Source organism: Castor canadensis, chromosome 17, assembly GCF_047511655.1.
Source record: "Castor canadensis chromosome 17, mCasCan1.hap1v2, whole genome shotgun sequence".
Taxonomy (NCBI): Eukaryota; Metazoa; Chordata; class Mammalia; order Rodentia; family Castoridae; genus Castor; species Castor canadensis.
In genome coordinates, this window is record NC_133402.1 from 12,612,522 (window position 1) to 12,636,635 (window position 24,114).

At 51.4% G+C, this 24,114-nt stretch overlaps 1 protein-coding gene across 4 annotated transcripts in view; it reads right to left on the minus strand.

Annotated features, from left to right (window-relative positions):
* Positions 1-3,307: 3,307 nt before the first annotated feature.
* Abcc6 (ATP binding cassette subfamily C member 6) overlaps positions 3,308-24,114 on the minus strand; it is a 49,094-nt gene continuing 28,287 nt past the window's right edge. For 2 of the 4 annotated variants that reach the window (XM_074060446.1, XM_020181577.2), the window contains exons 18-31: positions 22,213-22,380; positions 21,742-21,916; positions 20,378-20,441; positions 18,866-18,992; positions 17,572-17,779; positions 14,097-14,407; positions 12,499-12,698; positions 11,068-11,194; positions 9,734-9,835; positions 8,625-8,771; positions 6,854-7,012; positions 6,600-6,766; positions 4,053-4,247; positions 3,308-3,766 (exon numbers count right to left, since the gene is read on the minus strand). In XM_074060446.1, the coding sequence (XP_073916547.1) occupies positions 3,658-3,766; positions 4,053-4,247; positions 6,600-6,766; positions 6,854-7,012; positions 8,625-8,771; positions 9,734-9,835; positions 11,068-11,194; positions 12,499-12,698; positions 14,097-14,407; positions 17,572-17,779; positions 18,866-18,992; positions 20,378-20,441; positions 21,742-21,916; positions 22,213-22,380 (2,259 nt within the window). In that variant the 3' untranslated portion in view covers positions 3,308-3,657. Of the gene's footprint in view, positions 3,767-4,052; positions 4,248-6,599; positions 6,767-6,853; positions 7,013-8,624; positions 8,772-9,668; positions 9,836-11,067; positions 11,195-12,498; positions 12,699-14,096; positions 14,408-17,571; positions 17,780-18,865; positions 18,993-20,377; positions 20,442-21,741; positions 21,917-22,212; positions 22,381-24,114 lie in introns of those variants that run through there. The other 2 variants (XM_074060445.1, XR_012443297.1) reach the window with 2 other exon arrangements.

Sequence of the window (24,114 nt, forward strand, 5' to 3'; positions counted from 1 at the left end):
CAGCCATAATGGCCCCCTAAAACATAATTAAATGTGTGACTTCCCTGTCACAACCTTCTTGCATCCCCAGCTCCCAGTAGTAGCCAGCCTTGAGGTCATGCACGGGCTGGCTGCCTGGGATCTCTGTTAGCTCCTCCCCCTGGCCACTTCGCTCCCACTGTCCTCTGTCCTCCCTCCTGTTTGGGATGGGAGCCCTGTGCCAGCGGATGGTGTCTTCTGTTTAATCCAGGCAGAGTCCCTTTACATTTGCACACTTAGTTCACACCAATGACTGGATTCTCTGCTGGGCACCTGGGCCTCTTGAACTTGCCCTTCAGGAACTGCGGCTTCTCCGTCCATGCTGCCGAGGCATTGCATCTTGCTAGCTGGGTTTTGGTGAGGAGGAAGTAGATTCGGTAAACCCCCTGCTCCAGGTCTGGCCCTGCGGACACCTGCAAACCCTGCCACCATTCACTTGTCCCTGCAGTCACATATTGAGTGCTTACAGGTCCTCCTTGCTGTGCACTGGGCCTGGTGCTGGGGGAACCAAGGACAAACCAACACAGAACAAGCCTTTCCCCTTGTCCCAGGATGGATGTCGGTTCCGGGTGTGTGCTGATCTAGCTCCCAAGAAAGAGCAGTGTGGCCTAATGGTCGGGGATAGGGGCTCTGAAGCCAGCCTGCTGGACAGAGATGCCTGCTCAGAGTCCTGGGTCTCTGTTTTCTCGTCTGTCACAGGAGTCTATTGGCCCAGCCATAGCACCTGTATAAAAAGGGCCTAGTAGCAGTACCATCCTCATCCCAGGGGCCTAGGAACGAGCTGGATGGTGGTGCCTGCAACCTCTGGTTGGGCTAACTGAAGGACTGTGTGACGGGCCTTTAGCGCCATGGCTGGCACACGGTTTAAGTGAATGCTGGTGGGAATGAAAGGCCTGTAGGACAGGCGCTGATGGAGGACATATGTGTGTGCCTTGCCGGACCTGACTCATGTTCCTCCCGCCAGCCAGGCCTGTTGGCAGGAGCCCGCAGCAGGGGGATCAACAGCCTGGACAGCCCTGCTGGCTGGGCTCCAGGCCACCCTGGTGCGGGCCCAGAAGCAGCCTTGTTAGTGGACTCCCACGTGTCAGCCACCTGCTTGCTGGCCACTGCCCTGGAGTGACCCCAGCTGAGGATGCTAAACCCGTGGCAGCCTTTATCACTCTGCAGAGGGAGCCAGAGAGCAGCAAAGCAGAAACACCTTGTCCCACGCCTTCCCCTTTTTTGGGGGGAGGGGAGGGGTAATAAAGGGAGTTTGTTAAATGCTAGGAAAAATACAAAGGGGAGCGTGGTGGAGCACAGGTGGCGTCTGCCTGCCAAGAGCGCATGCTTCTGCTCTCCAGGTGCTTTTAAAACCTATATAACCTATGGGAGGGGGGAACCGTGTGATTCCCATCACCAATGAGTGGGGAGGGACACGGGCGGTTCCCAGCCAGGTGAGGGCGGTCCCTGATGTAATATTTTTCTGAGTCCCGAACGTTCCCTAATTTTAGCCTATCTCAAATTCCCGGAGAGAGAGTATTCCAAAAAATTCTTTTGGGGAGGTCTTTTGCGGGGAGGGGGGTGGCAGTCCATCTTCAGCATCTGCTTTGAGCTGACAAGGGGCAGCAGACCCTACCTACACAGGGAAACCGTGTCTCCTGTTTCTTTCCCATGGGCTCATTAGGACACGAGCGCAGTGGAGGTTGCTCGTGGAGATCTCGTCCGTCTGTAGAGATCCACGGCCCTGTTGTCTCATGATTGGGGTCCTACAGGCTTTCATTCATTCCTCCGGGCTGGCTTCACCACAAAATGTTAATGGCGCCGGTGCAGTCTGATCAGAAGACTTCCAAGTTCTCTGTATCCCACCAGGAAGAATCCATGGCAGGACACAGGGTATAACAGGAAGTTTTTAAAAGTTAGGAAAAGAGAATACAAAGGTGGAGTCTGCCGGCTGAGAATGCCTTCCCTGTCCCTAAGAACGCACCTCACGTAGTGACGCAAGCTTGGTGGTAGACCCGGGAGCAAGTCCCCACTGCCACTTCCTAGCTGCGTGTCCTGGGCTCAGTTTCCACGTCTGTGAAATGGAGCTGGTACTTTGTAGTCATGGCTGGTGGAGGTGGAGGGTGCCAACTCCCTGCCCTGGGTTGAAGGATCACAATGAGCAGTGGCCAAATCCCAAAGGGGAATCAAAGATCGAGATTTGGGTTATGCTCAGTGAAGCAGGACCCCAGGTCCTAGGTCAGGATGTGCCACCAAAGAGGCCCCATAGCTAGGATGGAGCAGAGTGGTCCCTCTGTCCTGGAAGCAGGTGGGAGGGCCCTCCTGACCGCCACACAGCCCTGCTCATGTCACAGTGGGTTATTGGTAGTAGTGGGACAGGATGGACAATCTGATCTCCCTGGGGACATCTGGCAGTGCACCGAAACAGCTTTTGGGAGGGAAAGCTTTTATGAGACAGGCTCTCATTAAGTACCCCAGGCTGGCCTCAAACTTGCAGTCCTTCTGCCAATGCCTCCTGGGTACTGGGCCCAGCTTTGTCGTAGCTGTGGAGGGCAAGGATTCTGCCTGCCATTGTACGGTGCACTGGCCCCACGTCAGCACTGTCCCGCCCCACGTCAGTCACGATCAGGCTGAGAAAGGAGGGCCTGCTCCCTTCTCTGCTTCCCAGCTGCACGGTCTGTGTGTGCACTGCGGAGGTCAGTGAGAAGCCCTGGGGACAGTGAGGACGGAAAACTATCTGGTTTCTCAGGCTGCCCTGCACACCTCTCTGTGTGACCTCAGGCTTGGCCAGTGTAGACGCTCAGATCCTCTTTCCTGGGACTGCAGGAAACTGGTTTATCACCCCAGTATTTGGCCTGAGCATCACACTGAACTGGGCGTTCACTGCTCTTGGTTGGAGCAGATGCCCGACCATCAACCGACTCTGGCCTCCGACCCCATGGCATCTGCTGAACAGAATCACGCCAGTGTTCTCAGGGCTGCTCAGCTCCCAGAAAATGAAGCTGGATTTGGTCTTTGGCGACCAGGTGCCTGAAATTTGCCAAGTCCTAGGTCAATCCTGGCAGAGGCCCAGGAGCCCTGGCGCCTCTCATGGTGGGAGTTGAATACCGTCACTGGGCTTTCTGTGTGTGAGTGCTTGGGCTACATAGCAAGACCTTGTCTCAAAAAAATCTGCATAGAGCTAAATGCACACAGGCAAAACAGGAAGTGTGAACAGCCTTGGTGGTCTGTGTGGATGTTGATATCCTGGATGTGATCTTGTAGAGTTCTGCAAGGTCACCCATGGGGAAAAGAAAACAGGGCAAAAGGGTACAAGGGACCATTGTGTTAGATCTTAAAATTGTATGTGAGTCACAATTATCTCAGTCCGGTTACTTTGGCAAAAGGACACCCAATATTGCCCCAACGCCAAGGATTCTGATGTAGGTGATCCAAGGTTTCCAGGTTCCCCAGGTGAGCCCAGCAGGTAGCTGGGGTTGAGAGGGGCTGCCAACATTGGCTCCAGGGTGGGCAGGCCTCGCCCAGGCCGCCTTCGGGGCTGCGATCCTTCTGGGTCTGGTTTTTTGTGATAATCAACCTGTTTCCTCGCAGAGTCATTGGCACCTCCAGGCACTGCAGGCTCTGTGGGATGCCCCGGTGGGAGACATGGAGAGCCCTGGCTCAGCCCAGCCCTGACTCCTGGGCCAGCCTGTAGAACAGACCTTTCTGGGCCAACAGCTGCGCTGGGCTGCCACACTCTGCCACCTGCCCATTGTCCATCACCAGCACCCTGCAGGGAAGAGGGAGAGGAGGTGGCTCTTTGGATGCCAGCTCAGAGACCATTTCTGCTCTGAGGTTGGCTTCCTGGAAGTCTGGCTGTTTGAGCAACTTCCTGATCCTAACGTCCATGGTGGAGCAGAGGTCTAGGGGTCATCCCCTTCCCTCTGGGCCTTACTCTTGCCACCTGCACAGTGGGTGCTCAAGAGGCCATTCCAGCGCCCTTCTGGCTCTACACCTGATCCTTCTTCCTGTACTGTGGTGGCCTTGAGGACTATGGTGGGGAGGGGCCGCCTTACCTGGCACAGTCCATCACGGAGCGCAGGCGGTGGGCGATGAGCAAGACCGTGCACTGAGCAAACCAGCGCCCCAAGGCTTCCTGCATCCGGAGCTCTGTCCCCAGGTCCACAGCAGCAGTGGCCTCATCCAGGATGAGGATCTGGGTTTTCCGGAGAAGTGCACGTGCCAGGCACAGGAGCTGCTTCTGCCCCACACTGTGAATGATTGGGAAAATAAGGACAGATCCGTGTTCATCTGCACGTCGTGGTTTATAGGCATGCCCACAAATGGGCCCCAGGAACAGCTGGAGAAATGCCCCTGTGTGCACGGGTCCCTGTCCTCACCGTGAGGTTCAGAATATGCAGAGCTGGGGGAAATCCTGATTCTGGCATCTTTGAGGCAAGTCATTCACACCCTTTGTGCCTCCATTTCCCTACCTGTGAAAGGACTATTTCCTGGTTCTATCCTATGGTCTCCTTCATGAGCCTGACACCGTGCTTATGTAGGAAGTGATCACAAGGTGGACATGGTTCTTACTTGGAGGAACACACAGGCACAGACAGCCTCAGAGGTGCATCCAAGGTTACAGGAAGTGTGAGGGGAACCAGAATGGAATTCAAAACCTCTGGTCCCCGAGCTCTGCTGGTTTTCCTTTCTTCATTCTTTCTTCCTTTTTCCCTTTTTCCCTTCCTATCTTCCCCCCTTTCTCCCTAACTTCCTTTTTCTCCTCCTCCATTTCTTCCCTTCCTCCCTTCCTTTTTTTCTTTCCTTTCTATCCTTCTTACCATTTCTTCCCTTCTGTTTCTCCCCTCTTTCCCCTTCCTCCCTTTCTTCCTCCCCTTCCTTCCTTTCTGACTTTCAAGGCAGGTTCTCTCATGTTACCCAGCTCAGCCTCAAACTCAAGATCCTCCTGCCTCAGCCTCCCAAGTGCTGGAATTACAGGTGTGCCCCACCATGCCCAGCTCAGAGCCTACGCCTCACTGAGCCATGAAGACAATGCATGTAAGTGTGCATGTGCTTGTCACAGAGAAAGCCCGTGGCATGAAATAGCTTTTTAATCTAATTACAGATGGAGCAGTTGAGGTTCAAGGTGGTATGACCACTGAGACCCCCAGCCCTCGCCTCTGTGAAACGGGATCAGTGAGGAGATGGCTGAAGATTCAAGTGAACATACACCTTTTCCTATCTGCAGACACTCAGTCACTTTACACATATAATCCACTTCATCCTTGCCAGGTGGGCACTGAATCCCATCCTTTGGCTAAGCAAACCAAGGTCCAGGAGACTCAGCAACTTCACCAGGGTCCCACAGCTGTAAGTGGGGGAGCCTGGCTTTGAGGCCTGGCAATCTGACCTGCCAAGCCCCACTGCCCCTCCGGCACTGAAACCTCACAGTCACATCCTCCTCACACCTGTGCCCGAGGCTTTGTGAGTCTAGAACATGTTGGGTTTTAAAACAGCATACAGGTAGTCAGGTGTACACACCTGGAAGTTGAGGCCAACCTGGCTACATAGCAAGAATCAGTCTGAAAACAAAACAACAACCACAACAAATACTACACCTAACTATCTGTGCTCATAACACTATTTACGACAGCTAAAAAACCAGCTACAAACAGACACCGATGGCTCACACCTGTAATCCTAGCTACTCAGGAGGCATGAAGATCAGGAATCTTATGTTCTCCCTCATCTGCGGACATTAGACCAAGGGCAAACACAACAAGGGGACTGGACTTTGAGCACATGATAAAAGTGAGAGCACACAAGGGAGGGGTGAGGATAGGTAGGACACCCAAAAAATTAGCTAGCATTTGTTGCCCTCAACGCAGAGAAACTAAAGCAGATACCTTAAAAGCAACTGAGGCCAATAGGAGAAGGGGACCAGGAACTAGAGAAAAGGTTAGATCAAAAAGAATTAACCTAGAAGGTAACACCCACGCACAGGAAATCAATGTGAGTCAATGCCCTGTATAGCTATCCTTATCTCAACCAGCAAAAACCCTTGTTCCTTCCTATTATTGCTTATACTCTCTCTACAACAAAATTAGAAATAAGGGCAAAATAGTTTCTGCCAGGTAGTGAGGGGTAAGGGGAGTAAGGGAGGGAGCGGAGGAAGGGGGGAGAAATGACCCAAACATTGTATGCACATATGAATAAAATAAAAAATAAAAGATCAGGAGGCTTGTAGTTCGAAGCCAGCCTGAGCAAACAGTTTGAGAGATCCTACTCAAATATACCCAATCAAAAAAATGGCTGGTGGAGGGCTCAAGTCGTACAGTGCCTGCCTAGCAAACATGAGGCCCTGATTTCAAACCCTAGTACTGCCAAAAAAAAAAAAAAAGTGGGTTGGAGATGGGGCTCAGTGGTAGAATTTTGCTTAGTGTGCAGAAGGCCCTGGGTTCAGTCCCCATAAGTCATGGCTGTGAGTTAAATTTCACATTACATTTTACTATATTTAAATCTCTTAGTTTTGGTATACAGCTCATGTTACCTAGTCCTACTCTGTGGCCAGGCCATCCTCTTCCTTTGCCCTGACCCCCCGCTGCCATGGTGGGTGAGCACACCTCAGGTCGTCACCGTGATCGGCACACTCGTACTGCAGCTGGCCAGGAAGGCTGCTCACAAAGGTCCTGAACTGCACGGTCTCCAGGGCTGCCCAGATGGCTTCATCCGTGTGCTCTTGCAGCAGGTCCAGGTTCATTCGCAGAGAGCCAGGGAACAGAATGGGATCCTGGCCAGGAGGAGCAGTGGTCAAAGCACAGCCCTGTCACTCTGTCTACCTCCATCCACCCTCCTTGCCTGTTTCCCTGTGCCTCACCTGAGGGATGATCGTGATTCTGGACCGTAGTGTGTGCAGCCCCACATGGGCGATGGGGACCCCATCGATCCAGACCCCGCCCTCAGCTGCCTCCTGGAGCCGTAGCAGGCCCCCAGCCAGAGAGGACTTTCCGGCCCCTGTCCTGCCCACGATGCCCACCTGCCAGGGAATGGGAGGGTACAGCCTGTTCTGACGAGGTCTGGCCCAAAGAAGGCAAGACCCAATCCAGCAGGCTCGTGGGCATCTATTTGGGAGGTGTCTCCCTGCACCAAAGACCTGTGCATTCATCATCCTTGGAGCACCCACCCTTCCACAAGTCCACCTTTCCATGTACTAGCCATCCACCCAACCTGTGCATTCTTGTCTGTCTTTCCTCACCCTGCATCTCTCTCCCGTCTTTCCATCTGCCCCCACCCTTCTTTCTGTCCAGCTATCCTGCCTTGCTCCGTCTCTCCCTATCCTTCTAAACCACCCCCTTCCATCAGCCCTCATCTTCCATCCTCCTGCCATCCACCCTTCCTTCCATCCCATCATCTTTTCTTCTATTCATTTCTCATCCTTCTAGCCATCCTGTATCCCGTCCATCCATATGTCTCATTCTTTCTTCCACCCTCATCCTTCCATCCAACTGCCCATTCTTCCTCCCACCCTTCTCTCTCGCTAATGCTGTTTCCTCAATGTCTGACCCATGCTGGGGTTCAAAACTGCCTAGCAAACATGTAGGTCTCCCTCGGAATGCCATGCTCACTTGTAAACACCAGGAACACAGAAAAGTGCTTACCCTGTGGTCTTGGAAATTGTGCAATGGGTAAACTTAATAGAGTGTGAGGAGCAAGTATGGGACCCGTAGTAACCAAGGTAAACATGGAGGTCCTATTCATGCTGCCTGGAGTGAGGTTTGGTGGGGGTAACCAGAGAAGGCTTCAGAAAGAGAGGGGCAACTTGAATGGGCTCTTGAAGGATGAGTATGAGTTCAGGGACGGGAAGGATTTCAGGTAAAGTGCACCAAATGAGTTACCAGACTATAAACTCACTGAGCTTACAGCCCATCTGGCTCAGAGGCAGCATCACCACCACTGGCAGAGGAGGTGGGCAGGGCCCTGAATGCCAAGTTCAGAAGTTCAGACTTCACTCTGAGGGAAGCTGGGAGCTGGTGGAAGATTTAGAGCAGGACAATGTCATGTTCAAACAGCTCTCAAGACACGAAGATGGAGGTGGGGAGATGGAGGCTCTCTGGGGAGCCTGGAGCAGTGGAGGGGGTGGGTGGCAGAGAGGAGGATTCCACAAATGGGGTCCTCGTAGGGTTGTTTCGAGAGTAAACATGCCAACAGTAGTTAAACACTGCCATGTTTCCATAGTGCCCACCAAGTCCCAGGCGCTTTCTGAGCATTTATCTCAAACTTCTCAACAACTCTGAGGTCAGTGTTACTGTTCCCACTTTATAGATGGAAAAACTGAGACCAAGACATGAATTGACTTGCTGAAGGTCACCCATGGCAAAGCCAGGAACCATCCCATGCAAACTGTATAGTGTCAATAGAACATTTGCCACTGGCGAGCACATAAGAGGTGTTCAATTAAAGAGAGGAAGGAATAGTCAGGGGTACCAAGATGGATGGAAGAAGTCATTCACAGAGGCAGATTTGGGAATGTGAAATCCAGTTTAGGGGGTGGGGGTCTGAAAATTTGGGGACATTGAGGGGGCGACTGGTACCCAGGCCTGGACCCTGGTACCTGGCATCTATGAGGACATGGTGGGAGAGCTTCTCACCTTCTCCCCTGCGTGGATCTTCAGGGACACGCCCTGCACCGCCAGCGGAAGCTCTGGTCGGTGTCTCAGCCCAAAATTCTGGAACTCAATCTGTCCCCCACAAGGCCAGGGGGGCCGAGCTGCACAGGTGGGCAGCCTCCAGGGAGCCTGGAGAGAGGGTGAGACACACTGATCAGAGAAGCCCTCCCAGAGGGAGCACATTTACTGCTGTGTTACAAGGCTGTCCTAGAACTTAAACTTGAAAAAACATGTGGTATCATAAAAATAGTGACAGTCTGGTGACCTGTTCTCTCTTTGTGCTAACCACTGCTTGTTGTCAAGAAATAGTCTCTCTTCCTGTAGTAGGAGTGGACATTCGCATCTTGGTGATTAGGACAGGACTGTGCTGTGTGGAGCTCCTGTGGCCTCGGACAGATCATTCCACCCGTGGGGCTTGGGCTCGTGTGTTAAATGGAGATAAAAGAGCAGGGGACCTGGCCTGTGTTTATAGCAGGACAGGGGCCTAGGCTACATCCTTCCCTGCAGGATCATTGGGTCCTTCCAGAAAAACCAGTTGTGTTGTTACATTGCTGCTCTGTCACCCAAAAACTGCTACTGTAACAAGGTCAGTTTCTACTTCCTATGTTGCCATCAGGTACTCTGTTGCTGTTTATTGCAGGCACGTTGCTACTATATTGCTGTTTGTCCCTAAAATGTGGCAATCACCTGACTTTAATATTCCTGTCCTAGTCCTACAAAGTTGTGGTTGCATCCCTGCAATGTCACAGTCCTGCTGTTGCATTCCTGCAATTAACTATTACCATATGTAATTATTTTCTAAAACGGTGCTATCCTGTTACTACAGCGTTTCTGTTACATTGCCTTTGCCTCCTGTCCCTCATTGTCCCCTGTCCCTCTAATGGGGAACCTGCCTCACTCGAGGTGGGAAGGATTTGACAGTCTTCACCATCACCCCCATCCTAGCTGTGACTCCAGCCTACAGTGGTAGGGCCTTCAGGGGACAGAAAAGGGGACAGACTCCAAAGTTCACTGCAAGACATTGACCTGGGTCTGCTGCCCTCCCTTGTGTGTCCATCCAGGGCATCCCCACCCCGTCTTCCGCCTGTCACCTCCTTGGGCGTGTGCACATAGCTCTGCACCCGTTCTACTGCCACGATGCTGTTCTCCAGGTCTGTCCAGCTGCGAACAACCCACTGCAGTGTCTGGGTCACCTGGTGCAAGGAGGACACCTCAGGCTGTGCTCACATTGGGCTTGCAGAGCCCCCACCCTGAGGCAGGGGAATAAAGAGGGGTCATAGGAACAGGGGCGCCTGAGGACTTGGGTCCAAAGAGATTAGATTTGACTTCAGCCAACAGTATCCCTCCCTTTACGCGGTAGAACCTGAGTGTGCCAAAAACAAGGGCCCTCAGACACCGGCTAGTCCAAACCATCTTGTTACAGGTAGGGAAACAGTACCAGAGAGGGTACACAGCCCTCCAAGGACACCCAGCATGTCCTAAGCCTGCTGATTCCATCTTGACAGTGTCCCCACTGGTTTCTCTTCACACTTGGGAGCCTCCAAGCTCCTTGCTAAGACTAGGATGCATGAACAGTTCTGTGCACCTGCCAGCCCTGCCCTCCTCTCCACAACCCCACTGCCCTCTCCAGCCACACCTGCCTTATTGTCCTTCCTCTAGCACATCAGGGATGTCCCCACCCAGCATGGCCTCAAGGCCTTTCCTCCTGCTGTTCCTTCTGCCCAGAGCACTGTCCCATCCCCCAACCCAACACATACTTCACATCCCTGCCTCACTTCCTTCTGGCCTTCCCAGCTTCCTTCCCACCTGTGGCACACCCCAACCTTTGGCTTGCTTTAACTTAAGCTTAGTAACCTCAACCATAAAAGGAGGATAATACGTACCACCACCCTGACTGGGGCTGTGGGCAGAATTAAATAAGTTACTACTTATGAAGTGCTTAGAACCATGCTTCATTCCTACCAAATGTCACTTTGAGATGTCATGACCTGACATCTCAAAGTGAGATGTATAGCTCCAAAATAGCTACCAAAAAACTAACAGTGCACCAGGGGTCCACTGTTCTGTTTGTTGTTTTTGCAGTGCTGGGGATGGGGATGGACCCCAGAGCCCTGTGCGTGCTAGGCAGGTACTCTACCACTTAGTCACACTCCCAACCTGGAAACCCACCCTCTGAGCTCTATCTCAACCAGACTTGCAAAGGTCAGAAGTGACAGTCCTGGCCCCTTTTTCCCATGTGCACATTGAGTCTTCCCTAGGGAAGACTCTTGCTCAAGGTCAGACAAGGTCACCTGGACTAAGTGCAGTCTCACAGAGTTATAGTTTCCTGACCGCTAGGCAGTTTTGACTTGGGGGTTCTTGAGTATCCACTCATAGGGATCTGTCTCCAGTTCTGCTCCCACCCCAAGCCCAGGTGCTGGGGTACCTGGAGGGCAGCCGAGACAGAAAATCCCACGATGCCAGCACTCAGGTGAGCCTTACTCACAACAGCACACATGGCAGCCACGAATACCAGACCGTTCCCCAGGAGTTCCAGGTTGGCAGCCAGCCACCTGCAAAGTGAAGCAGGTCACACAGCAGGGTCAGTGGGGGACCTCATCTGCCAGGACCCACTTCTCTGGTCACAAGGACTGGTCATCCTGTTGGTTCAGTACTTACAGGAGTTGCAGCAATGATCTCCTCACACCCAAGAGGAGGGGAGGTGGCAGGTGACTCTGTCTCTCTTGGACCCACCCCAGGGTCTGGCACATGCTCAGTGCTCAGTAGAGCTTTACTGTCCCTAGGATATGCCAAGCTATGTGTCCTTGCTGTCCCCCTGGCCTGATCCCAACCTCCCTCTTCATGTGGCCAATATCTTAGCTTCCTGTAGGTCAAGCCAAATGTCAACCTCCTCTGAGAGCCTTCCCTGATAGCACCTCTACTTTCTCTGTAGCACCACATCCTTCACTACAGTTATCTCTCTGTAGCTAAGTCATTCAATCCATCATTGACTCGTCTCCATTAGGAGATCACGGGCTCTGTGGGGGCAGGGACCCTGTCTCATTCAGGGCTCTATCTCCAATACCTAGTTCAGGACCCAGTCCAGAGTAGGCACTCAAGAATTATTTACTGAATGGACAAGTAAACATGGACCCTCAGTGAGTTCCTGCTCTACATTCGCTCATCCAACAGACATACATCGAGCACTTCTGAGGTACTGGGGACACAGCTGTGACTCAAATAGGTAAGAATTCACTGTCTATAGGAAGCCCCACGCTTTACCACACATAACATCTAATCTTCCTAACAAGAGGAGTGGGGATTGTTCCCCTTTGATAGACGAGGAAACTGAGACTCAGAGAGGGTTAGCTGCTTGCAGAAGCCACTTCTATCTGACAGATACCAGAAAGCACAGAGCCTCTCCAACAGGTCGTGCTTCTCAAGGAAGCAACCAGTGAGAGAACAGATTGGCAAAATGGTGGGGGATGGGCCTTAAGTGTTACAGCACCTATCTAGCAAGCCTGAGGCCCCGAGCTCAAATCCCAGTACTGCAAAAAAATGCCTCACCCTAAAGTTTGCCGCTTCCTAGGGCGCTAGTGTGGGGGGAGTCCCCTCACGTCTTTGAATCCCAGTTTACCCATCTATATAATGAAATATTATCTTTATATGGATGTAATACTTAGCTATTGGGGAACCTCTCTGGCCACGTGCTCATGGTACAAGGCCACAGATGGACGATGAGTTCCAGTCTCACCCTTCCCCCCAACTTGCTATGGGACCTGGAGCAAGCACGTGACCTCTCCAGCCAGTATGATCTCAGGGCTCCCCTCTGTGAACACAGATTATAGGGTCTTCTCTATCCCCAAGCCCTTCCTACCTGTCAGCCACCAGTCTTGGGAAACTGACCCTCTGGTTTTCATCCACGAGAACATTGTTTTGAGTCACAAAGGGGCCCTGGGCTCGGAACGCCCTGACCACTGCACTGCCCTGGAATGTCTCAGCCATGTGGGAACACACTGAAGAGTAGCTGGCTGACTCCAGGCGTCTCAGCTGGCATGAGGTGGCCACATACAGGCTCTGAGGCAGGATGGATAAGAGACAGGAAGGGAGCAGTCAGATACACAGGGAGGTAACACCCAGAAGCACAGGGGTCCCCCAGTACAGGGTTCCAGACCAGGCTGTGTGATCATAGCCAGTTGCTTGCATTCTCGGTTCCAATTTCAGGGGACTAGCAGCCGTTCTGGTCTCTACAGTATGTGGCAGGGCCTAGACTCAAAGCCATCTCTGCCTAACTTCAAAGCTCATGACAGAGAAACATCCCATTCTCTGTCATTAGGACTTAGAGAAGAGATGGGGCAACGGAAAACAGTAGTAGTCATCGTTTTTGCCTGACCCCAGACAAAACTCAGATTTCCTGTGGGTGGAAAGTGCTGGGGACACTGTCAATCATGGGACTTGGTTATAAGGAGGTCACATGACCCAGCCTAGCTAGTCAGAACATACTATCCATTGTATCACTGTGATTGGCTCAAGAATGGGCACATGACCCATAATGGGCCAATAAAAACCTTCCCTGGGATTGATCTATGAATATGGAGCTGGGGTTGCTAAGGTGGAGCAGAAGGTTGTTGAGGGCCATCAGACCTGAAAAAGCATGTGCAAAGCCAGGTCAAGCAGAGTTAAGCCAGGTGCTCTCAACCATCCACATGCATCAGAATTAGAGGGTTTGTGACAAGCCCATTCCCACAGTATGTGTGGGGGGTGGGTCTGGGATGGGGCCTGAGAACTTGCATCTCTACCTGACTCCCAGGTGATTCTGATGCTTCTGGCTCTGGGTCACACTTTGAGAATCACCGAGCACAGCTATAGTGACAAGAAGTGTCCTGGTGACAGATGGACCCACTGCAGCCCAGAAATGTAAGCTGTTAAATTCTCCTTAATGAGACAAGGTCTTGACCAGGCTAGCCAGGAACTCTCGATGCTCCTGCCTCAGCCTCCTGAGTGCTGGGATCACAGGTGTGCACCACCACACCCAGCTCACATTAGGTAGGTTCTTTTGGGTAGGCCAATTACAGTTGGTCTCTGACTATGGCAAAGAAAGAATCTATAATAGTCTGAGACCTTGCGATGTTTGATCAGTATTCAGATAATTGGAGAAGAGGAAGCAGTGGGCAAAAGGACAGATATTAAGAAGAATTTTTTTGAGACAGGGTTTCACTAAGTAGCACAGGCTGACCTCGAATTCGTGACCTTTCTACCTCAGCCTCCCAAGAGCTGGGATTTCAGGTGTGTGCCACCACACCATGACATGACTAATGTGAGTATGAGACTGTGGTGCTCCAGTCCTGGGGACACTTCACAGGGCAGCCCCACACACCCAGCTGGGAAGAACCTCTCACACTATGTCCTGCTCAGAGAAAAGACTGGCAGAGGTGACCTCAGCTGGCCCCAGAAGCCTCCCTGACCTCTCCCTACCTGAAACCCAGCATAGAGGACTATCAGTGGCAGGATGGCCACAATGGCCAGGGGAGTGGCCATTGTCACCGCCAGGCCGACCTCCAGGAGTCCAAAGGCAAAAGTCAGCAGGGTCCTGAGTTTGTCGGGGATGTCCACATCCACGGTGTCTGTCTCCTTGGAGAAGCGGTTCAGTAGGTTCCCGATGGGTGTCTGCTCAAAGAAGCCAATGGGAGACCGAGCCACATCCCACAGAAGCTTCCGGAAGAGCAGGCTGGATGCTCGGATCCCACCCAGGAACACTGCAGCCATGGAGGCAAATAGCCCGATGGCTGTGGGGGGATGAAGGATCACAGCGTGAGGCCTGGAGATCCCCAAGTGCACTGCTTCGGGACTTGGGCAGCTCTCTCCCACCACCCTGCACTGGCCATTTTATGATTAGGCCACTCTGATCACCCACCCTCTAGGGACTTGAATAGTGTCCTCCAAAATTCACATCTACCAGGACCTCAGAATATGACCTTGTTTGGAAAGGGAGTCTTTGCAGATGTCATTTAAGATCATCCTGAATTTAGACGGCACCTAACTTCGGTCTTTGGTGTCCTTGTAAGAACATCACAGGCACAAAGACGCTAAGACACAGGGAGAGACTGCAGTGAAACCTCTACAAGCCAAGGAAGTCACTGGGAGCTGCTAGAGAGGCATGGTGGGGGGGGGTCTCCTCCCTGATGGCCTCTTTGTGGGTTTAGATTTCTACTCTCAGAGCTGTGGGGATACATGCCGATGGTAACTTGTTTTACAGCAGTCTGAGGAAGCTTATATACAGTCAGGTGCCACATAAGGACATTTTGGTCCCAAAATGAACCACATAGAGGATGTAGTCTCCATAAGATTATGGCAGAGCGAAAAATTTCTATCACCTAGCGATGTCAGTCTTCGTGATGCAGTGGTGCGATGCACAGTGATGGGTGGTACTTAGTCAAAAGTGACTATTACTGGTTTACATTCATACTATACTTTTGTTGCTATTTTAGAGTATTCTACTTTTGTGGAGTTTGAACTCAGGGCCTTGCATTTGCTAGGCAGATGTTCTCCCATTTGAACCATGCCGCCAGCCCTTTTTGCTTTAAGTTATTTTTTTAGGTAGGGACTCATGTTTTTTGCCCAAGCCAGCTTCAAACCACAATCCTCCCAATCTCTGCCCCCCTGAGTAGCTAAGATTACAGGCTTGAGCTACAACGCTGGGTCTTTTGTGCATGTGTGTGCTGTGCTGGGGGATTAAACTTGGGGTCCCACACTTGCTAGGCAGGTACTGTACCATTTGAGCCATATCCCCTGCCACTCTTTTGCTTTGAGTTTTTCAGATAGGGTCTCACACTTTTGCCTGGGCTGGCTTTGGACCTCAATCCTCCTATCCTTACCTCCCAAGTAGCTGGGGTCACAGGTGTGTACCACCATGCCTGGCTCCTTCTACTTGTATAAAAATAAGGTTACTGCAAAACTGCAAAGCAGTATGCCATGTTACAGCACCTCATACAATTTGTGTCTCCCAGATCCGTGGTGGTACAGAGCGATACGGATATTACGCCTCCACCATCCAGGTTTACAACCTTCTACCGTATGGCGTTCGCACAATGACCAAACAGCCGACTGACAATTTCTCAGAACTTATCCCTAACGTTAAGTAGCGTGTAATCGCACTTCCTCCCAGTGTCGATCTGTGTGTGTGGGATGGAGCTCACTGGCTCACTTTAGTCCTTGGCTCTGAGGGAACAAAATCTATCCCTGGCCAATCCAAACCACTGACATTGGCTCAGGGATGAACATATGACCCACGCTGGACCAATGAGAGTGAGACCTGGGACTCTCTTAGAACTTTTGGGATAGAGGTACTTGCTTTTATAAAGGGACCAAGGTGGACCTCTGGAATATTATCTTACCACTAGGGGAGGAGCCTGCCTGCACAGGAACCCCTCACGGTAGAAGGAAGTGAAGCCATTTCTCACAACTTTGTTTGGAGTCCTGGATGCAACCATACCTGAAGCTATTTGCCTATGGATACCAGCCAGACCCATGAGCTAAAAAAATTCTCTTGTGCTTAAACCAATTTAGTTGGAGCTGAATTTTCAGTTCTTGTATTCAAAAGTCATAACCAATCACTCTTCTTCGGCTCTAGGTGCACATCTTTACAAGAGGGATAGGAAGACTTGCCTGTAGCTACTGAGTGAGGGACCAACGTGAGAGGGTTTTGATGGGAACATACACCCGATTGGAGATTTGAGTTGATTCCAGGGCTTGGCTGGTGAAATTTGATTTTCTAGTCCCTCTTGATGAAGTAACCTTTTGCCCTGAGGGCTCCACTGTACAAGCAGCTGTGGTGAGCAGGTCTCTGGCTTTTTAGGACTAGAAGGGTCCTCAAGTTCAGACCTGATATCCCCACTTTACAGAAAGATTTACAGCATTTTGGTAATGTGGCCAAGGTTACTGAATCAGACTGAAACTACCCTTTAAGGATGGGGCTAACTTAACACATTGGCTCTCATTACTCCCTTCAGCTGGGCGAAATTTGAGGAGAACCAGGGGATAGAGACAAGGTCTGGGAGACTGGAAGAAGGCGCGTGTAATTATTACAGAATAGCATGGTCCAGGCATGGCAATGCACACTCCTGGCCTCTCAGGAGATGGAGGCAGGAGGATCATGTTCTGAGGCTGTCCCATGCAAGAACCTATCTGAAAAACAACCAAAAGAAAAAGGACTTGGGGGTGTGTGGCTTAAGTGGCAGAGCACTTGCCTTGCAAGCTCAATCCCCAGTATCACCAAAAAGAAACAAAATCAAAGAGCTACATGAGTTACTGTTGCAGAACAGATGGACCAGTTCTCTATCTTGAAGGTGGTGATGGAACCTACACACGCAATAAAATTGCAGAGCAGCACACAATGGCAAATTTGAATAAGATCAGCTGATTGGCCCATGTCAATTTCCCTCCTGTGCTATTGGACAATGTTTTGCAGCTTGGTACCATGGGGAGAAATGGGCAGAGTGTCCATGTATGAGGAGCTCTCTGCCTCTTACAACTACACGTGAGCCTTCAATTAATTCAATAAATATCTCAATGGTTGTTTTTTTTTTTTTTTAAAAGAAGGGAGAAAACTGTGGCAGTGATGTATCTGTTGGGAAGGGGTCTGGCTCTGTCTGGAGGTTGGGGCAGGGCACTGAGTGTCATCAGCAGAGAAGACCTTGGAGCTGGCCTCTGCAAATGTGAAGGGGCTAAGAGAGATTTGATTCCAGAAGAGGTACAATGTGCCTTGTCCTCTGCCATTGCTTCCCCTAGCCCTACTTTTTTTTGTTTTTTGATTTTTGAGACAGGGTCTCTCACTTGGTCCCCAGACCTTCTCCACAGATGTTCAGGCAGGACGGGGTGATCTGAGGAGAGGCGAAGGGGGCATGACCTCAGTGCAGTGCAGGATGACAAGGAGAGTGGGGAACAGGGGTACCTTGGAGACAGCCGAGGAGCCCAAAGACCCAGCCACGCAAGGCAGCCTGTGACTGCTGCCCATCTACAACCGGGTCATCTGCCCACAGGCTCAGCCAGTAGCCCCGGCAGAAGGAGGCCACTTGCTGGAAGAGGAAGAGCAAGAGGGTGTAGATGCAGAGGGGGGCACCCACAGCCTGCAGGTAGGTCAGGTACATGGCAGCCTTCACCTGTAGGACAGCCAGGGGAGAAGGTGACAGAGGACAGGGAAGGATGAATCAGGGCCGGGCCAGGTGAAGCTCCCTAGAACTCTGGCAGGGGAATTTCCATGCATCCCTCACCTGTCCTCTCTCAATGCCTCCCACCAGGAGCACCATCACCCCTACAGACCCCCACCTCACCTGCCTCAGGACCCCCTCTGCTAAAGACCCCGCAGTGGGCCACTAGAAGTCTTAAGGTGACAGGCTGGGCAACATGTGGTTTTGGGTGGGGACAGATACATGTCTTTATGCTCCCCATAACCTCTGCTCCACAGCTAAAGACATGGGGGCACAGAGTAGTGAAGGCACCTGCTTCTAGTGCTGGTCCTACATTTGCACTGCCCAGCTGCCTCCTTAGGAAACTTCTGGAAATGTCGGCTTAATCATATCTTGTGCTGTTGGCCTGCCCATGACTCTCCAAGTGGGTAAACCTCATGGGTCCCTTCCCCTTCTTTGGTACCTTACGTTCTCCCACCTCAGAGCTCTATCAGGCCATTCCCTCAGCCTGGTAAGATGGATAAATGAATGAATAGATGGCTGGATAGACAGATAAATGATGGAAAGATAGATAAATGGATGGATAGCTATAAATGAGTGGATGGTTGGGTATATGGTTAGGTGGGATGGGTGAGAAGGTGGATGGGAACAGAGTGATAAATTGGAGGATGAGTGAGTGTATTATTGAATCATTGGAGTGGGTAGGTGATGGCATGGATGAGTGGGTGGATGTGTATATGATGGGTGACAGGATGAGTGGGTGGGCAGACAGAGCAGTATGGAAGAAGAGAAATGGTACAAACTTAAGATGTGGACACACCTAGACTCAAGTCCAGAGTTGGTCAGACAAGTCTCTTAGCTCTTATCGACCTCAGTTACTTCATCCCTAAAAAGGATTTATCACCATCCATTTTCTAAGATGGTTGTGAGGATTAAGAAATAGTCTAGAATCTTACTGACACATAGCAATGCTCAGAAAAGACAACCACTCCTTCTCCCCCAGTGCTATATCTGGTGGGGACTGGGGTCCTGGGGGCAACAGGGGCAGCTGGTGGTTACCCGGCCATACAGTATGCTGTCCTCTCCTGCTTGCTGTCCTGTGCTCTGAAGGTCATCCAGAGGAACCCCTGTCTGGGCTTCTGAAGTGGCATTGACCCTTGCAGAGGCTGACTTGATGGACCTGTCACTTAGAGGAAATAAGGACAAATCAGTGTCTCTCTTCGTGGGTAGAGGCAGTGCCCAGCCCTCAGGTCACTGGTAGCTACCCCTCTAGGGTACACACTCTCCCATTCCTCATTTATTCATATCAAGCACCCACTAGACATCACACTTCCCTTCTCCCAGTGTGGTACCCAGCTATGCACCATCTATCACCCAGGGTCAAGCAAGCCTGGCCCTGAAGTCATCTCATTGCCCAACCCCACAAGTCTGCTTTCAGTTTAGCCTAAGCTTTGCTGCAATTGTTTTGTCCCAGCTGTTCACTTCCAGATTTGTTAGACCAGATTGTCAATTTTGTACATTTCAGAGGCTAATGACTTCCTGAATGGTCCTTTCTTCTGTGGATGAGTAGATTGGTTTAGCTACTTTGTGCCTCAGTTTCTCTGGTCACAAAATGGGGATAATATCTATCAACCTATCATCTACTATCTATCATGTATCATCTATAGATAGATATATCTTCTATCAATCTGCTATTTATTATAATAAATCCTCCAATTTAGCCATATAATTTTCTTATCCATTTATCCTCCTACCCACCCATCATGCATGCATGCATCCATCCACTCATCCACCCATCCATCCATCCATCCATCCATCCATTTATCCATCCATCCTCTCATCCACATATACATCAACACATATACATCCATCTGTCTATCTGATCCTACTGCATGACTGTCCATTGTTTCACTCATGGTGGCCGGCTGGGATGGGATGGAGGAGCTGTACTTAGCTCAACATCCCAAGGCCTAAAGTCCCCCTTGTTTGTCCCCTCACCCATCCCCATGACAGCTGGCACCTAAGTTCACACTATGGCACCCAGCAGCCTGTGGCTTTGTCACAGGCCCACCCTCCACAAGAAGGGTAGGCTCCAGATCCTTCCTTTGCAGATGGCCCTATATGCATCCAGCTGTGCCTGGCTGAAGAGAACTGGGAGAAAAGAGGACAGTGGGTCTATAGGTTCTGGATGGCACCAGCAATGCCCCAGGGAGAGACTCAAGGCCTATGCCCTTCGGTCTATCAGAGCCTGAGCGATAGAGCCTGGCATAGCTATTAACAACCAGCCTGGCCTATTCTGGCACTGAGAGAACTCTGACAACCGTCCTTAGTCCACTTTAATGCATTGGTCATGTTGGAGGACAAATTGTTCATTCTGTGAACTGAGGACTTAAAATCATTTGAGCCAATTGGCTGACTAGTAGTTTTTGGTGAATTATCTGCACTGAACATTCAGAGGTATTCAGTGGGCATTCAGTTTGTGATAGTTTTGGTTGCCCCCCTCTGCCTGAGTGGCATCGGCCACAGGCAGACCCTGCCACCCCCTCCCATGCCCACCACCAGTCAACTCACATCTCTGGTCTGAGTTCAGGCCCACCACCTCCAGGGTCACCAGTGCTGGCCCCAGGTTCTGTTTCTGCAAGGTCAAGGAAGTCATGTGACATGAAGAGGGTCTAACCATAGGGTCCAGATGCTGGCTTTGACACTTCCTTCTATGTGATCCTGACCTCTCCTAGCATCTGCTTCCCTGGTGTGGCTCCAGTGCCTTTCCACCAACCTCTTTCACCCTCCCCAGGGGTTCACTCAGCGTTCATTCATTCACTCAGCAAATACCACTGATCACCTGCTACACACATGGGGTCGGAAAAACAGCAGTGAACATTGTACAAAGTCAGGTTGCCTCGTATTCCCCCAGCACCCTTGTTCAAACAGTTCCTTTACCTGGGATGTTCTTTCCTGGGTGACTCACACCCAACCTCAGATGCCATCTCCCTCAGGACCTCCTCTACTCACTGCTCCCCAGACCGGGATAGTTCCCCAAGCAGAACTACACTAGTTTAACCACAGAGCCTTGAGCGAGAAGCAACTGCTATTGTGAACCACCGAGATTTGGGGATTCTTTGTTATCCATCACAGCAAAAGCTGACAAATACAAATGGGCAAGTTCCACTGTCTAGTTCCAAGGCAGTGACACTGAATCAATAGCCTAGGGTTTTGATGATAGTAGGCTAGTTCTGAAAAGATGTTTCCAGAAAAGTTAGAGCCCAAGGCTGAGGGAGACCTAGGATTAAGTCTTTGTTCTGTTGTAGGAGAGCATGTAGCTCAGTGATTTAAAAAGATTCCTTGGCAGTCAAGTTGCACAGCTACCTAAAAGCCATCCATGTAACTCTGACCAGTTGCTTAACTTCTGGGCCTCAGTTTCCTCATGTGTGAAATGGGACAAGTAGAGTCCCAGCCTCACAGGGGCACTACACTGATTCAATGCTAACAAGCAAGGGGCTGTGAGCTGGTATTTTTCACTCACTGCGGGTAACTATCACAGGTGATGTTACTGCCAGAACCTCCTGTTTATCCAGCAGACTTTGGTCTCTCTAGGCATCAGGGTAAACTCAGTCTCTGTAACAGACCCTGGAGTTGAACACACCCAGGTTCTAACCTGTGCCCTTGGGCTCCACATTGGTCATCTGTAAGGTGGCAGCAATGGCTAGGCATGCCGCAGGGGTTATCGTAGGATGGAGGGCAATGGTGTATGATTGTGCAGACACTTATCATGGTCTCTGGCACATAGGAGGGACAAGTGTCCTCTTCCAGGCTTCGGCCTGCAGTGAGCATCTCCCCAGGCTCTCCACTCATGCCAATGGACCTATGGAGAGTCCCTCCTCCCACTGAAGGTGACAGGAGCCAGGTACAGATACTCAGCAATAACCAGTCAGTACCTCCTTCTCCTCCACCTCCTGGCTGTCTGGCTCCATCCAGAAGCCCCACCAGAGCGCCCTTCTTGTGCAGAAGCTCCTGGTAGGAGCCGATCTCTGCGATGGCCCCGTCAGCCATCACCACGATCTGGTCAGCCTGGGGCAGGACGTGGAGTGCATGGGTCACGAGGATCCGAGTCTGGTCATGGAAGGAGGGGAAGTTACACGCATGCTGATCTTTTCCTGGCTTTCTGCTGAATGTCTAGCACTTTCACACCCTTGTGAAAAAATCCTAAGTAGTTTAACCACAGACACATAAACAAGAAATAAACACTGTTGCAAACCAGTGGGGGGGGTTGTTATGTGGCATTGTCACAGCAAAAGCTGACCAATACAAGGAAGAAAACTGGACTCAAGGAGAGAGGTGGTTAGGAGTGAATTCTAAGGATTCCTCTGCCCTTGCCTGTGACCCCTGACACACGTTCCTGAACTCACCGTTCCCTGGAGCAGCCCGCCGGGCCCAATGACCTGGTTGAAGACATGCTGGCCGACGTGGGCATCGAGGGCTGCCAGGGGGTCATCCAACAGGTACACGGCAGCCTTTCTGTACACAGCCCGGGCCAGGCTCAGACGCTGCTTCTGGCCCCCAGAGAGATTCATGCCCTGTGTGCACAGAGAGGGACAGGGACCCCAGTCCTCATATACTGGGTGACCCTGGAAAGACTGGACCAAGCTGGCTACCCCCTGGCCATCTCTTATCCCGTTCACTTCCCCATCCTGCTCAGCAGCTTTTGCTCATTTTCCTCCACTGATGACACTGTTGATTAGGATGCTGGCATTTCCCTGTGACCTCCATCCAATGGTAGCTTTTTAGTCATTCCCATTCACTCATTCATATTTACTGTGTGGTCACTCTATGCCCAGTAGTGTCCTGGGCTCTGGGGACATAGCCATGAGCACAGCCAAGTGCCTGGGACATGAAGAATAAAACAGGTGAGTGGAAGGTGAACTGGTCTGAGCAGAGCTGCTGTGTGGGTAAGGTGGCCAGGGCAGGACTCTCCTCAAAGGTAACAGAAGGTGATAGCCACATGGGCTCCTGGGGAATGGCTTCCCCAGCAGAGGGAACGGCAGGTGCAAAGGCCCTGAGGTTGGAGGGTGCTTTGAGTGCTCAGGGAACATTGTAAGAGACCCATGTGGTTAGACAGATGCAGGAAAAGGGGAGTATACTGGGGGGTGGGGCGGAAAGATAAGTGCAGCCACATGGGAGGGGACAAGGCCAGAGATGCTCAGGATATCGGCTTTGACCCTGAAGGAAGTGGGAGAGCCTGGGAAGATATGACCTGAGCCATGTTTGAATAGAGCCCATCTGGTTGCTCTGGGGTTGGCCTAATGGGGATGAGGCTAGCAATAAGGGGGTCAAGCTGGGTGAGGTAGGGCATGCATGTAATCCCAGCACTTGGGAGGCAGAGGCAGGAGGATGGAGAGTTCTAGGTCAAGAAGGACTTGCAGAGGCTGGGGAGGGAGTACAGCGAGGTTGATGATGTTGGAGGCAGAACATTCCTGTCTGTGTCTAATGGGGACTCAACTGGATTTGCTGACAGATTAGCTGTAGACGTTAGAGGAAGAGGAACTGAGGCAGACAGAGGATGTGGACTGAGTTCTGTGCCTTAGATGTAGCAGGTCACAGGATGAGTTCTGGGACATGTCTGCTTCAGGGAGTGACACAGCTGGACAGTCGTGGGGGTGGCAGTCTACCCTCCCTTTTGGAAACACTCTTTCCTGAGCCTCTGATGCCTCAAACTCGTTCCTGGCCGTTCTCAGGCTCACCCTCTGCTCCTCAGCCTACACTGGATAGGAGGGACGCCTCCAGAGTCTCTCCCCTGGGCCAGCTCTTCCCCCTGCAAAGCCTCACCCACTCCCTTCACTGGAACTCCTGTTTCCACGGCAATCCCCTAATCCGAGGGTCGGCAAACCTTCTCTGTAAAGAACCCTAGAGTAACCGTTTGAGCTTTTTTGGCCATTTGTCATCAATACTGAGCCCTGACCTGCAAGCACAGAAGCAGCTAAAGGCAGTTATGAATGAACGGGTGTGGCTGTGTCCCAATAAAACCTTATTACACAAGCAAGTAGAACGCCAGGTGTGGCCCACGGGACACAGTTTGCCAACCCCTACTCTCTCCATAGCACCAGATGCCTCATCCTGTTTGCTGGCCATCTCTGCTCAGACCCTTAGCAAGGCCGAGAGAGGGAAAGTGATTTGCTTAATACCACCCAGCAGGCAGAGCAGGGCAGGGCTGGAATCCAGGTCTTCTCACTCCCAGCTGTCAGAGCCTACACCACTCCTCCACGACCCTGCCTAATTTCAATTACTCACAAATAGCCACCGAGCACCTGCTA